At 36.7% G+C, this 14372-nt stretch overlaps 1 protein-coding gene across 1 annotated transcript in view; it reads right to left on the bottom strand.

The window, feature by feature from the left end:
• Positions 1-14372, bottom strand: part of LOC103145332 (partitioning defective 3 homolog B-like) — a 219865-nt gene that overhangs the window by 150534 nt on the left and 54959 nt on the right. The window contains exons 6-8 of the mRNA XM_016676721.1: positions 7433-7516; positions 6233-6358; positions 3600-3855 (exon numbers count right to left, since the gene is read on the bottom strand). Coding sequence (XP_016532207.1) covers positions 3600-3855; positions 6233-6358; positions 7433-7516 — 466 coding nt within the window. The remainder of the gene's footprint in view (positions 1-3599; positions 3856-6232; positions 6359-7432; positions 7517-14372) is intronic.

Raw genomic sequence — 14372 nt, 5'->3', positions numbered from 1 at the left:
GACTTTTTTTGTGAAGTGTCTTGAAATGACGTCTAGATAAACTGAATTAAAACGAATGAAAGCTACACAGAGATCACATGTGTGCTAGCTCCGATCTAATCTCTGAAAGCTTGTGTCTCTTGAGGAAAAGTTTGCAAGTTGTTGCACTCGAATGACTTTAGATTTCCAATGAATGCTAATACCATATTGAAAATATGCTTTTATGGAGTACTTAATCCTTGTCTGTGGATGCAAGCCTCAGAGAAGGGAGCGCTCTACTCAGTTCAAGCCTAATAAAGGCATAGACCACAGTGGATGTATGTTTGAAGAATATGTTTTGTGCCTTTCTTCTCTGTGGGTTTCTTCCTTACTTTGAATCTCTTAATGTCTCTATGTGTGGTTTGGATTATTCAAGTGTGTCTCTGCTTTACATCCTGCCTTTTAATGTGTACGCGTGCTAAAGTCTTTGTTTGTTTGATTTGTTTATCTATCAGAGCACAGCCATTAATCCTCTCGTGACCTTCTCTCTGCTCCCAGATTGTGCGAATGCGTGTGTGTGTGTGTGTGTCGGTGTGTGCCTTTTTAGCAAGTTTGTCTAAACTTTGTTTTGCAATCTTTCATTCATTCTCTGTCATGCTAACAGTTCATTTCATGTCTGCCTCTCCCGCTCCAGCCCATCCATCCATCCCTAAATCCCCATCAACTGATAGCACTACAGATGCTGATAAACTCCAGAGAGGGTTACTGATGATTGTGGGTGGTAACAGTGGAGACATGCAAAGCATGCCAACATGTTTCCTCTCTCTCTTTCTCACACACAGACTCATAAATAGGCACACAAAGCTGAAATTGCCTCATCACAGCTCAGTAAATTTACATGAATCCAAACAGCTACAGACATGACCGTAAAGCAGGACAGACGTTATTTTACACTCTGATTCTGCAAGTAGGACAATTTTTTTTAGGCCGACACAAAACCGGTAAGTAGTCTGTGACAACAATAACACTTTCACTATCCAAGCAGTACAAGCAACTATTATTAATTCTTCAATTACCCCAGGGCCCAAAAATAAACTCCAAACACTGCTAAGAGGAAATGAAGTAGTACTATGGACCATCAACTGAACCATAACACACACATTTTATGAATTACTAATATAGCCATTGCTTTTGAAGCATGTCAGAGCCAGTAAAAATCTTGATTTTGAGAAGATGATAAAGCTGTTAAAAATGGAAGCAATGAAACCCTAAAAAAAACGCCAAACTCATTCCACTATGAACATAATCAGCCACCTTGTAGTGGTGTTAAATATTCCAAATGCAAGTATCTGTCCAGTACACTGTAACTAAAACATTTGTCAAGTAATACCAATAGTAGTGTACAGAAGTAGTATGCTTCTTCAGCCAAAACAAACCATAATACACCGAGTCAAACTCACGCGAATCTTAACTTGCTATTGCTAACATTACAAGCTATTTATCGTTATATTAAGATGTCTTGAAAAAGGCCAAGTACCTGTCATTCCTGTCACAACTCTTATGCAGATTGACTCTGTGTCAGCCCAAGCTTGAGGATTTGAGTGATAATTGAGAAAGTGTAAACTGAAACCACATTTCAAGTTTATTTTAGTGATGTCTGCATCATAAATATGTCAAAATATGTGGTAAATGAGCTAGAACATGGACAGAGCTTTGTTTCACCAAACTCCTCTTTTCTGATTCATTAAATCCATGGTACAACTCAACGTTTGCTTGGAATAAGACATTCCAATCATCACACTTGGGTAATAGTTATTATTGTCATACAGAACAGTAAAAAAAAAAAAAAAAAGCAAGATTCCAGATACTAGCAGCTAAGATGAGCTCCCTCCATAGGGTATCTTGACTCAGTCTTGTGGGAGCTGCTCTTTGTTACTGAAATGGTTTGGGCATTGGACGGATGGATGGTCACTACTCATTGGCACCTTGTTGTTGTGGTCTATTTTCATCACTTTAGTGACAGGAGATGTTCCTGTATTAGGCAGAGCCCTAAGTACTGGCAACACATCCTTAAATCACAGTGTCAATTTAAAATAATAACTGGAAAAAAAGGAGGTAGGAATCAGAGAAGCTTTAGAAATGAAACAGTGAGTGAGGGAGAAGGAGGCGCTGAATTAATTAGACAAGGCTAATAAAAAGAATTATTATGAGCAGGAAAATGACATGCACCCCTCCCTTTATCTCTTCCTGCTGCTGCGCCTCTGATCTCCACCTACTACACACAAACACACACATACACAAAAGCAATTGAGATCCATCTGCATTTCCTTTTTCTTCCTTTATATTTTTTTTGTGAAAGATGTTTGACAGGCTGCATCAATGCAAATAGTGAAGTGGGGTTGAGAGAGGGAGCAACAAAACGGGTGAGACTTGAGAAAAGAGACACGAAGCGCAATGGATGAATAGGAGGGAGAAAAAGGAGCTGTATGCACAGAGAGCAGGACAGAGCGAGGCAAAGANGTTCTGCCACAACAAAATTTAGACTTGTGATATATAAGGTCAACTTACATATTTCCTAATAAATTTAAAACATTTTAAGGACCTAATTCTTCAAATGCACAAATTTAAGACTTTTTAAGCCTTTGTAAGGATGTGCGAACACCCAGAGTTAGAAGCTATTCTTCAAAAACTCTCCTTTAATCATGAGATGTAGGTCTGCCAGGAACCGGAAGTGCCAAGAAAGACTTTTTTGTTTATCTGCACAAAACACCCTGGATGTTCTGGATCATAATCATTTTTTAAAGGGTAAAACATCCAACATTTAACAACTTAACATTCTCTTCTCGTTTTAAAAGCATACATTTAAAAAATCCGTATGATTTAATAGGAGATATTTCTGCTGTGGTCAGACTTTAAATATGGAACCTGTGAAAACCGGCTAGATGAATGGAAGGAATGGATTCTGTCTTTTCTCCTCCCTTACTGGAAACAGAATAAACTTCTGGACTTTTCCAGACAGTTTATGACAAAGTAATTTAATAAATATATCAAATATGATGGTTAAAATAAGTAAAAAAACCAAAAGAAAATGTGTATCTCTTCAAACTGTTTATAGAACTGTACAGAGTTCCTGCATGACCAACAAAACTTATTTTTAATAAACTAAGATAATAAGCTGTTGCTAAGAAACTGTTCCCTCTAAGCCAGTTGTTTTTCAAATGTCAGCCAAGTAACCATAGTGACGTTGACGACATGGCTACATGTGTTCGGGTTTTATAAGGTTTTTAGCTCTAGGAAGAAGGTGGACATAAGGTAAAAATAAAGTGGAACTTATTGCTTTTTAAAGCCACAGGAAAAGAATGAAAAACAAATAAAGTATAATAAAAAAATACAGAGCTTAGAGAGATGTACTAAAACTTAGATCATGAACATTACATGATGGTGGGTGGAAACAGACCTGATGAAGGTGTTTTATCTTGGTATGAATGCATGTTGTTTGATTTCTGTGCTGTCTGGTTGTTGGTAAGCGAAATATTGTAATTTACTGGATGTTAAAACTATAGTGTCATATCCGTTTAATGTTGTTGAGTCATTTTTACAGCATATTTGAGTGTTTTTAGTATAACTGAAGCACAACTCACACTAACCGCTTCAAGAATAGGAGTTTCTTCTACAAGACGTGGAGCTGAATTCTCAGGAGGTTTAAACACAGGTTTGGCTTTGACTGGTGGCGGTGGATCTTTGGCCTTGGTGACACGAGGGCTGCTGTTCGGAGCCGTACTGTTGACACACAGCTGACTGATCAGACTTTTCTCATATCGCTCTCTGTTTGACGAGGACACGACTTCCAAACGAACAAGCGGGGACCGCATCGCCTGACGAAAAATGTCCTGAGATCTGCAAGGAAAAAGAGGAAAAAGATAAAGCAAAATAAAAAAAAAATTGTTCAGTTTGGTGAACGAGGTTTTTTAAAGAAAGCAAATGCAGTTAGCAGATGCAATGATAATTTCATCATTCATAATAACATCCAAAGAGTACTTATCAGTTTCAGATTAATTAATTATACTGTGGGAGGGCATAACTCAATTAGGAGAAAAATAGAGATATAGTTAATAAATCTGATTACACATGATTAATTTAAAGTATATCCCAGATCCTTAGTACTTAAAACTTTAAGAAGTTTGATTTCTAACAACTACAAGACAGAATATCAAAGAAAACGATAGTTTTAGACACTGATCCCTTACTATTCTTCTGAAACATCATCATTGTGTGTGTAAAAGCTTTCCTTTTCCTCCAGTTGAATTAGTAATGGCTATTTGCAGCGTTTTTCTTTTTATCACCTTCTCCGAGCTCAAAACCAGACAGTTCAGGAAGCATAGAGCCACAACACCTGGACACACAGCCATTAGAAACTCATAAAGAATGAGAAAGATCATTTTGCAGGGAATTAATTTAGATCAGATCATGCTAAGCAAGTTACAGGCACTACGGTGTCAGGAGCAATTGGTAATCAGCATCATTCACCTCAGATAAGCAATGGAGTAAATCCAGTTAATTAAAATTTCATTTGATTACACTCCTGTTGTTTTCCGAATAGTTTATGATGATTAGAGTTGACTTTGTTTAAAAGTCAGAAATGAAAAATTCCTCCATGAATTTGATGGAAAAAAGTGAAACAGTAAAACTTTGGAAAATTGACAATTAATCTAATGTAAACTATGATGTCATTTTACATTAAGAGTACAGTTACTTTAGCATAATGAAAAATCAAGTGTATTAAGGCAATGCTTTGCCTTGTAAATATAATCTGTGTTAAGACATCATTATGGACAATCCATACAGTGTATCAACTTAAACATTACCCTGTGACAGAGTTCTGTTCTAACGCAAAGAACGATTTGCCACCAAAGAGCTAACATCTTCCAAAAAAACTAATAGTAATTTTCTATTTACAAGAAAAATATATATTTTTTTCTGATTTCAAAACTGTATAAATGTGCAAGAAACAAAGTGGATTTCCCATGATTAAATGCATAAACTATATTAAAGTCAGAATATTCTTGGACATTATAAAGTCAAAAATTTGTGAATAAATAAATAAGTAAACAAACAAAAACTCTGCAAGGCCTCTGAGATTTAAGTGTTAAAATTAGGAGGTGAGAATGAGAATATTTTGAGACGCTTAATAATCTTAGTACATTTCTAATATCTCTTGTTCATGCTAATTTCAAGGAATATCTTAGTTCCAAGGTCAGACATGTTTGTCTGAAATCATGGAACATTAACCTTTTTGTCTCTCAAACGTGGAAGCCATATTTGTAAGGTCGCGAACAACATCATCAACGAAACACTAGAAGCTGAACCGTAGTCATGTGACTAATTTGTGGTACTCTCTTCTCAGTCCATGGAAAAACCATTTGAACACAACACTCACTCTGCACGAGCATGTATTATTAACAATTGCTTTTGCAGTGATTTAGATTGTATTGACAGTAGAATGAAATTAGATATGAAAGCTGTGTGTTTTGTTATGAGTATGGAGAGCATTGTGCTCGGATGATATCACTATTATGTCTGATTGAACAAGGCGTGCAGCCACATTTGTGTGAAACCGATATTCTAATCAAGCAGCCTCGATAATAATCTGGCATGGACAATGGCCCTGTGTGCATTCACACAAAACTTTGCTGCACAATGCTACAGCTGAAATATCACCTGACAAGTCTGAACAAAACTAGCAGTGCTCTATGTTTGTAAGTGCAAATACAGTTTAGATACAGTGCAGGTGGATTTAAACAACACAAAATATTTGTTTTTCTTCTCCTGTTTGATAGATTTTTGTGTTTCTCAGGCAGACAAATTACATTCAAAATCCTATTTTATTAGTCTAACATATATATTTGCCTAACATGTGACCATGTGGAATGAGTCTCTATGGAGTCACTTTTATCTAATGAATGACTGAAATAATTTACCTTATGAGTAATTTATTAAGATGCACATTTATTTATTGAACTAGTGAATATATGTGAATTAATATCTGTGAATCCTAAATTCGTATTACTCAATTTACTAATAACAAAAGGAAGTGACTAACTGTGACGTAATGTGAACAAAATTTGCATTCCTGAAAATTCTCCTTTTATAAACAAGTAAAGTTTCAGTTTCCGGCATTTATGTAAGTCCTTTCTTAGAAAAATAAAAATATGCAAAGTTTTTAAACCAAACAAAATGTTAGCCTCTGAGAAAAGAGATAAACAGCTGCACTCACTGGCTAAATGTCTTGTCCATGAGGTCAGTGTTGTTGATTTTCACTATGCATTCATCCTCCTGAAACAAGCCCTCCTTTCTTGAGCGGCTCTCTTCCTCCACACCACGGATATACAGACCAAGAGACCTGTGCCAGCAAGAGATGCATAAATATGAAAAAGCTCACATTTTTCTTTAAAGCATAGCATTAATAAAGATTTGATAGAAAATGATATTTAGTCATAGGAACTCTAAGACTGAGATAACTGTAGGCAAAAAGAACTCCAAAAGTGCTTCACTAAGACTTTTTAGAGGTTGCAATTAATAGGAAATGTTATCTATTAACTAACAAAAGGTTATGGTCAGGGCTCCTACACATTTTTCAACAAAAAACCCCCAGAACAGTTCTGAGCTCTTTATGGTAATTTAAAATGTAAAACTCTAAATTTTACAAGACATTTATGGGTGATATTTACACACAGTTAGGCTTTGACAAAATTAGGAAAAAACATAATAAAAGTCACAAATAAGGAGAGAAGCAAGAAAGGATCGATAGAAGGACAAAATACAAAATGATACAAGAATGGACACAAGCAAGACATAAAAGAAACAAGGGAATAAACAGAACAGACTGTTCCAAACTGTGTAGCAGCAACACTGAAAACTGTAGCCGAAGAAACAAACACTAAGCTTAACCAGGAACAAAGGCATATGTTCCAAACATTATCTGAGCAAAAGTAACATGTGGTAAAAAGAAAATAGTAATAAACAAAGATATCTTCAAAAAGGAGGTGATACTAAACTTGAAATACAATTCAACTACACAAGAATAAAAAAATCAGGGTACAAGAAAAGTGATTGTAAAATGACGAAAGGAAACTGGAACGACGTGATGAGGAAAGGAAGGAATAAACAAGAATGTGTTAAGAATGAAGATTATAAGAAGGACAGCAACAGGGTCTACAAGAGTCATGAGAACAATCATTCAAAACCATCATGGTTTCCTTTAGGAAGTTTAAAAATAAAAATAAAACAAAAAATAAACTGCACACAGTGCTTTTTTTGTTTTGTTTTCCTTTATTTAGTAGCTGCCACTGTGTCTGCAGAGTTTATGTACTTCCAAAAGCTATTTTGTGTTTCATGGTATAGCCAGAATTAGATCTTATGGGGATGTGTGCTCTTTCAGTTCAAAACAGTGTGTATGAATGTACACAAAACTCACCGTCCGCTGAGCGAAGAGCAGTAGGGAACAACGTGAATACCCAGAGGATTGTCCTCTCCCTGGATCTCCACCGTTCTGGTCAGACTAGAGAAACACAAGTAGATGGTAGAAACAAAGACAAAACAGATAAAAAAAAACTATTATAGTAAGTACAACAATCATTTTATTAGACTAATGCTTTTTACCTTTTGAACAGCACAGAAGTTTCAAATGTAAAAAGCAATGGTCTTTTAAGATTTTTTTCCCCCAATATTAAGGACCCAAGCAAAAGAGGACAAAAGATAATTGCAAATGTGAAAATATGACCATACGCTTAAACTGTGTGCATACGCAGATATATTCACCTTTTTTTTCTAAATCCAAGCTGAGTTTTAGGTTTCTAACAACTAAAATTAATCTTCCCTCATTGGATCTATGAGTCCCCTCTCAGTCCATCACTGCTTTTATGCAGTTTATTAATTCAAATCACCTACTGGTTTGTCTTCAGGCATTCATTAAGACATAAACATTTAACTGCTATCATTTTCATAACATTCATTTTAGCGATAAGGCACATTATGAATGCACAAGTAATAAACCACAGAGAACTGTCTTGACTATTGATGAATGTACAATGCTTACCAGATTAAATATTCATATTCATATCTGGTAAATAAGTATTTGGCATTACGTATTTGAACACCCTGCGACTTTGCAAGTTCTCCCACTTAGTAATCATAGGGGAGGGGGCCTGAAATTTTCATCTAAGGTTCATGGTCACTGTGAGAGACAATCTAATAAAAAATATATAAAAATCCAGAAATCACAATTTTAATAGCTTGTGTGTTACTGCTGCTAATAAGTATTTGAACACCTGTGAAAATCAATGTTAACATTTGGTACAGTATCCTTTGACAGAGGTCAATCGTTTCCTGTAGTTTTTCACCAGGTTTGCACACACTGCATATATAAAGCTATTATGGTAGAAAAACATAATAAACATAAAAATTCAAAAAAACGTTTTGAATAAAAAAAACTACTTTCTTTTGAAGAAACATTAGTGAAACTATAATAAATCAGAACAGTACGGTTAGAATCACCAGTAGCTTAACCCACTCAAACAGTGGGCATGACAGTGGACAGAAGAACAAGATCATTCTCCTGCCCACAGGTGGAATGTGGTAAGATGTTCTTACCACATTCTTGGTGATGGTGATTGTGAGGATGGTGAGCGAGGCCACTGCCTTCTCTCATTATCCTCAACAACAGTATCCACTTCCGGTTCGGATGAACCACTTCTCTCACCTATTCTTCGAGATAGTAATCTTCTACACGTTGAGTAATAAACTGAACTTAATGCACTGTTTGATCACTAGGATCAATTAGAATGCATGCATGATTGAATTGAGTTGACTTTTTTTGTGAAGTGTCTTGAAATGACGTCTAGATAAACTGAATTAAAACGAATGAAAGCTACACAGAGATCACATGTGTGCTAGCTCCGATCTAATCTCTGAAAGCTTGTGTCTCTTGAGGAAAAGTTTGCAAGTTGTTGCACTCGAATGACTTTAGATTTCCAATGAATGCTAATACCATATTGAAAATATGCTTTTATGGAGTACTTAATCCTTGTCTGTGGATGCAAGCCTCAGAGAAGGGAGCGCTCTACTCAGTTCAAGCCTAATAAAGGCATAGACCACAGTGGATGTATGTTTGAAGAATATGTTTTGTGCCTTTCTTCTCTGTGGGTTTCTTCCTTACTTTGAATCTCTTAATGTCTCTATGTGTGGTTTGGATTATTCAAGTGTGTCTCTGCTTTACATCCTGCCTTTTAATGTGTACGCGTGCTAAAGTCTTTGTTTGTTTGATTTGTTTATCTATCAGAGCACAGCCATTAATCCTCTCGTGACCTTCTCTCTGCTCCCAGATTGTGCGAATGCGTGTGTGTGTGTGTGTGTCGGTGTGTGCCTTTTTAGCAAGTTTGTCTAAACTTTGTTTTGCAATCTTTCATTCATTCTCTGTCATGCTAACAGTTCATTTCATGTCTGCCTCTCCCGCTCCAGCCCATCCATCCATCCCTAAATCCCCATCAACTGATAGCACTACAGATGCTGATAAACTCCAGAGAGGGTTACTGATGATTGTGGGTGGTAACAGTGGAGACATGCAAAGCATGCCAACATGTTTCCTCTCTCTCTTTCTCACACACAGACTCATAAATAGGCACACAAAGCTGAAATTGCCTCATCACAGCTCAGTAAATTTACATGAATCCAAACAGCTACAGACATGACCGTAAAGCAGGACAGACGTTATTTTACACTCTGATTCTGCAAGTAGGACAATTTTTTTTAGGCCGACACAAAACCGGTAAGTAGTCTGTGACAACAATAACACTTTCACTATCCAAGCAGTACAAGCAACTATATTAATTCTTCAATTACCCCAGGGCCCAAAAATAAACTCCAAACACTGCTAAGAGGAAATGAAGTAGTACTATGGACCATCAACTGAACCATAACACACACATTTTATGAATTACTAATATAGCCATTGCTTTTGAAGCATGCCAGTGCCAGTAAAAATCTTGATTTTGAGAAGATGATAAAGGTGTTAAAAATGGAAGCAATGAAACCCTAAAAAAAATGCCAAACTCATTCCACTGTAAACATAATCAGCCACCTTGCAGTGGTGTTAAATATTCCAAATGCTATTATCTGTCCAGTACACTGTAACTAAAACATTTGTCAAGTAATACCAATAGTAGTGTACAGAAGAAGTATGCTTCTTCAGCCAAAACAAACCATAATACACCGAGTCAAACTCACGCGAATCTTAACTTGCTATTGCTAACATTACAAGCTATTTATCGTTATATTAAGATGTCTTGAAAAAGGCCAAGTACCTGTCATTCCTGTCACAACTCTTACGCAGATTGACTCTGTGTCAGCCCAAGCTTGAGGATTTGAGTGATAATTGAGAAAGTGTAAACTGAAACCACATTTCAAGTTTATTTTAGTGATGTCTGCATCATAAATATGTCAAAATATGTGGTAAATGAGCTAGAACATGGACAGAGCTTTGTTTCACCAAACTCCTCTTTTCTGATTCATTAAATTCATAATTCAACTCAATGTTTGCTTGGAATAAGACATTCCAATCATCACACTTGGGTAATAGTTATTATTTTCATACAGAACAGCAAAAAAAAAAGCAAGATTCCAGATACTAGCAGCTAAGATGAGCTCCCTCCATAGGGTATCTTGACTCAGTCTTGTGGGAGCTGCTCTTTGTTACTGAAATGGTTTGGGCATTGGACGGATGGATGGTCACTACTCATTGGCACCTTGTTGTCGTGGTCTATTTTCATCACTTTAGTGACAGGAGATGTTCCTGTATTAGGCAGAGCCCTAAGTACTGGCAACACATCCTTAAATCACAGTGTCAATTTAAAATAATAACTGGAAAAAAAGGAGGTAGGAATCAGAGAAGCTTTAGAAATGAAACAGTGAGTGAGGGAGAAGGAGGCGCTGAATTAATTAGACAAGGCTAATAAAAAGAATTATTATGAGCAGGAAAATGACATGCACCCCTCCCTTTATCTCTTCCTGCTGCTGCGCCTCTGATCTCCACCTACTACACACAAACACACACATACACAAAAGCAATTGAGATCCATCTGCATTTCCTTTTTCTTCCTTTATATTTTTTTTGTGAAAGATGTTTGACAGGCTGCATCAATGCAAATACTGAAGTGGGGTTGAGAGAGGGAGCAACAAAACGGGTGAGACTTGAGAAAAGAGACACGAAGCGCAATGGATGAATAGGAGGGAGAAAAAGGAGCTGTATGCACAGAGAGCAGGACAGAGCGAGGCAAAGACAGATGAAGAGAGCAGGTGTTCTCTTTATCCAGCTGCCACTTTACCGATCCTCTCTATGAAAGACCGAAACACTGAGGAGAAATGAAAAAGGAGGATATGCATCACCAAACCACTCTCTTTGCACCAATGCATTTCACTCTCTCATTACTATTCTTATCAATGTATTTCTCTTTTTTATGGCTCTCTAAGTGCACAGATGTAAAGATAAAAAGTTTGCACAAGACTAAATGTCAGTGAGAAAATATACAATACAAAAACAAATAGTACTCATTGCAGGAATTAGCAGCTTATTAATTGAGAGCACATTACTATATTATAAATGTTTCATTTGAATGAGTATTTTGTCATTCAAATTTCCTGAAGAACCCTTAACTGAAAAAGTCATGGAGAAATGTAAGCAACAGAATTGAAAATTAACAGCCTGGAGCACACATAAAATTACTAGATCCGGGTTTAAGTATAACCACAATAAGACCTTTTATCACAGTTGATGACTAAATCTATTAAAGCACAAATCACCAAAGATGTATAGCTGCTCTTAAAGAACAAAATGCTTTTTAAATCTTGTTTGTTTTGTGCAACCAGTGGAACCTATTTACCTGTTCACCTCTCGCCTTCCAAATCACCGTCAATACAGTGCTTTACTCACAAAGAAATATAGTGAAAACGCCATTTCAATAAACCAATTTGAAGTAAATCTGTTTCCCTGTATGAAAAAGGCCGTTTTGATTTATGCGTAATGAGTTCTTTGCGGCGCATGTGGTGTGGTTAAAATAATGATTAGCCATTACTGTACGTTTGAAGGCGCAAAAAATACTCGCTCGCAAACACAAAGGGGGCCACAGTGTGCGTGGAAACACAACGCACACCACACAAAAACCACACATTTATTTAACTCCTGCTTTGCTGTTCTAGTATTTATGACCGCATTCCCGCCTTCATTTTGGACTTTTTTTTTTGTGCAATTTCAAGGATCGTTTCCCTGGTGACCACAAAAACCATTACATCACTTTTACATTACTCACAGCTGGGATAGTTCTTATTAGATTAGACTATGTGTGCGTGAAAGGATATGTGTAAAAAGAAAAGTTAGAGGGAAAATGACATAAATGGGAGTTGGCAACTACTTTTGTAATAACCTTTGTATTTTCTGCACTGTACAGCTCAGTACCAGAGATGGTAATGGAACTGAAAAGGTTTCTATTTAGTTAGCTTAGCTATTGATTTAGGCTGTCAGAATTGTCTATTAAGGCAACAAATAAGTTGATAATGGCGAAGCAGAAAAATAAGGGAAAAAATGCTGCAAACAACTTTCATAGATAGTGCTCATATGTCTATGTTTCCTTCTTTCAGCATGAGATGATACACATGAAGACTAAAGAGGCTCATTTAATTTTTCAAATAATCATAATATTTTGTTCAACTATTTATTCAATACTATTTTATTACAAAATTCATGTAAAACATCAAGTCAAATATTTGTATTGATTGAGCTCAGTGGTGTCAGAGGAAAAAGGCATAGCAAGCATTAGCACAAACTACTCCGTTAGCACCAGCCATTTATGAATTCAGCAGCTGAAATCATAGAAAAATTTAAAACTCAACAAAGAAAAACCAAAGAAAATTGTATTAAAACTCTTAAAGGGATGACATAAAACTAGCAAAATGTCAAATACGTATAATAAAATATTTTTTTAAAAACTCAAGGAAAACCCCTAGGTCTGCACAATGTGGACACCTGAAGCTTACAAATGCAGCTTATATTCAGGCATGCTCAACAGTCTGTAAACTATGGCAAATGGGCCACACTTGTTCAATTTTACTGAACTGCGAACCAGAACCGCACAGCATTTTGGGGGTTGTAGGCAAAGGAAAGACTTTAGCTCTTTGACCACTCACAACCAGATAAGCAAGGTTGGTTTCAATGGGCAACTCACTCTTTGGTTACCTAGCAACAACTTGTTGAGTAACTTGCACAGCAGCAGTTTAAAGTTTCACCAACGTGCCACGTAACTGCTTAAAATGAAACAACGGCGAGGAGTGAAAACTGTGGATAAAAAAGGAAAGGTCACGTTACCAGTTTGGCAGTATTTCAGATATGTAAAACTAATCAATAATTATCAACATGGACTGACATAAATGCCATGACAATCACAGTCACGCGGCAAATTTGTGTGCCTGGTCCGTTTCTTTCTGCCATGTGTATCGTGCAAGTATATCAGGTACAGGTTTTGACCATGCCTTCCGATAACACACTTGTTCAGTCTCTTTCACTGTTGCTCATAATGTCACTTTTGTCTCGCTCTTGAGCTTGTGCTGTCAATTTCATCTCGCAGCAGTCCAGTCTTTGAAAGCCATTTATAAAAGAGCCGTATAACAGCTGCATCAAAGTGCTCAGAGCGTATGAATAAGTAACGCCATATAGTCCAGAAATTACGGTAATAAGATACATTGCATCCAGCTCAGTTTCTATGGTTAAGTCAAGTGATCTAAAGAGAAGTTATAAAGCTGTAGAACTAGGTGTTTTTGTATTGGCATAATCTTTTTTAAGAACGGAACTAGACCAACTCAAAGGCCACATGGCAATGTAAAATCAAAGCTTTGTAGGTAAATGCTTGCCAAGTGGTAGAAGGAGCACTTCAATCTTTGCTCTAACAAAGCTAACATGGGAATATTTGACATGTGACACAAGGTACAGGCAAACATTACAGCTGCACTCTGGATATTGTTAAATAGATTTTCTATAGTTAGTTTCTCTTTTGCAGCACAGAGTAACTGCATGACTTCCCCTTGTGTCTAAATGTAGGATCCAGCTCCAAAGAGCCTTGCGTCTCTCATGGATACGAACAAAAAAGCCCCTCAGAGACACAGGGCATCCTGCAACCCAGAACTTAATTAAGCAGCATTCATTAGTTTGTGCATTTAAAAATAGCAGATGCAACTGTGTTTATCTTTGAGACCATGTGTTTATGGCAGTCTAAGCATATCTTTGTGCCTTGTATGTGTGTGTGTGTGTGTATGTGTGTGTGTGTGTGTGTGTGTGGGTGTGGGGGTGTGTGTGTGTGTGTGTGTGTGTGTGT

This window comes from Poecilia formosa, unplaced genomic scaffold, assembly GCF_000485575.1.
Source record: "Poecilia formosa unplaced genomic scaffold, Poecilia_formosa-5.1.2 Scaffold140, whole genome shotgun sequence".
NCBI lineage: Eukaryota > Metazoa > Chordata > Actinopteri > Cyprinodontiformes > Poeciliidae > Poecilia > Poecilia formosa.
Note: the sequence above shows the minus strand (reverse complement) of the source record. Positions and strands in the feature narration are given on the sequence as shown.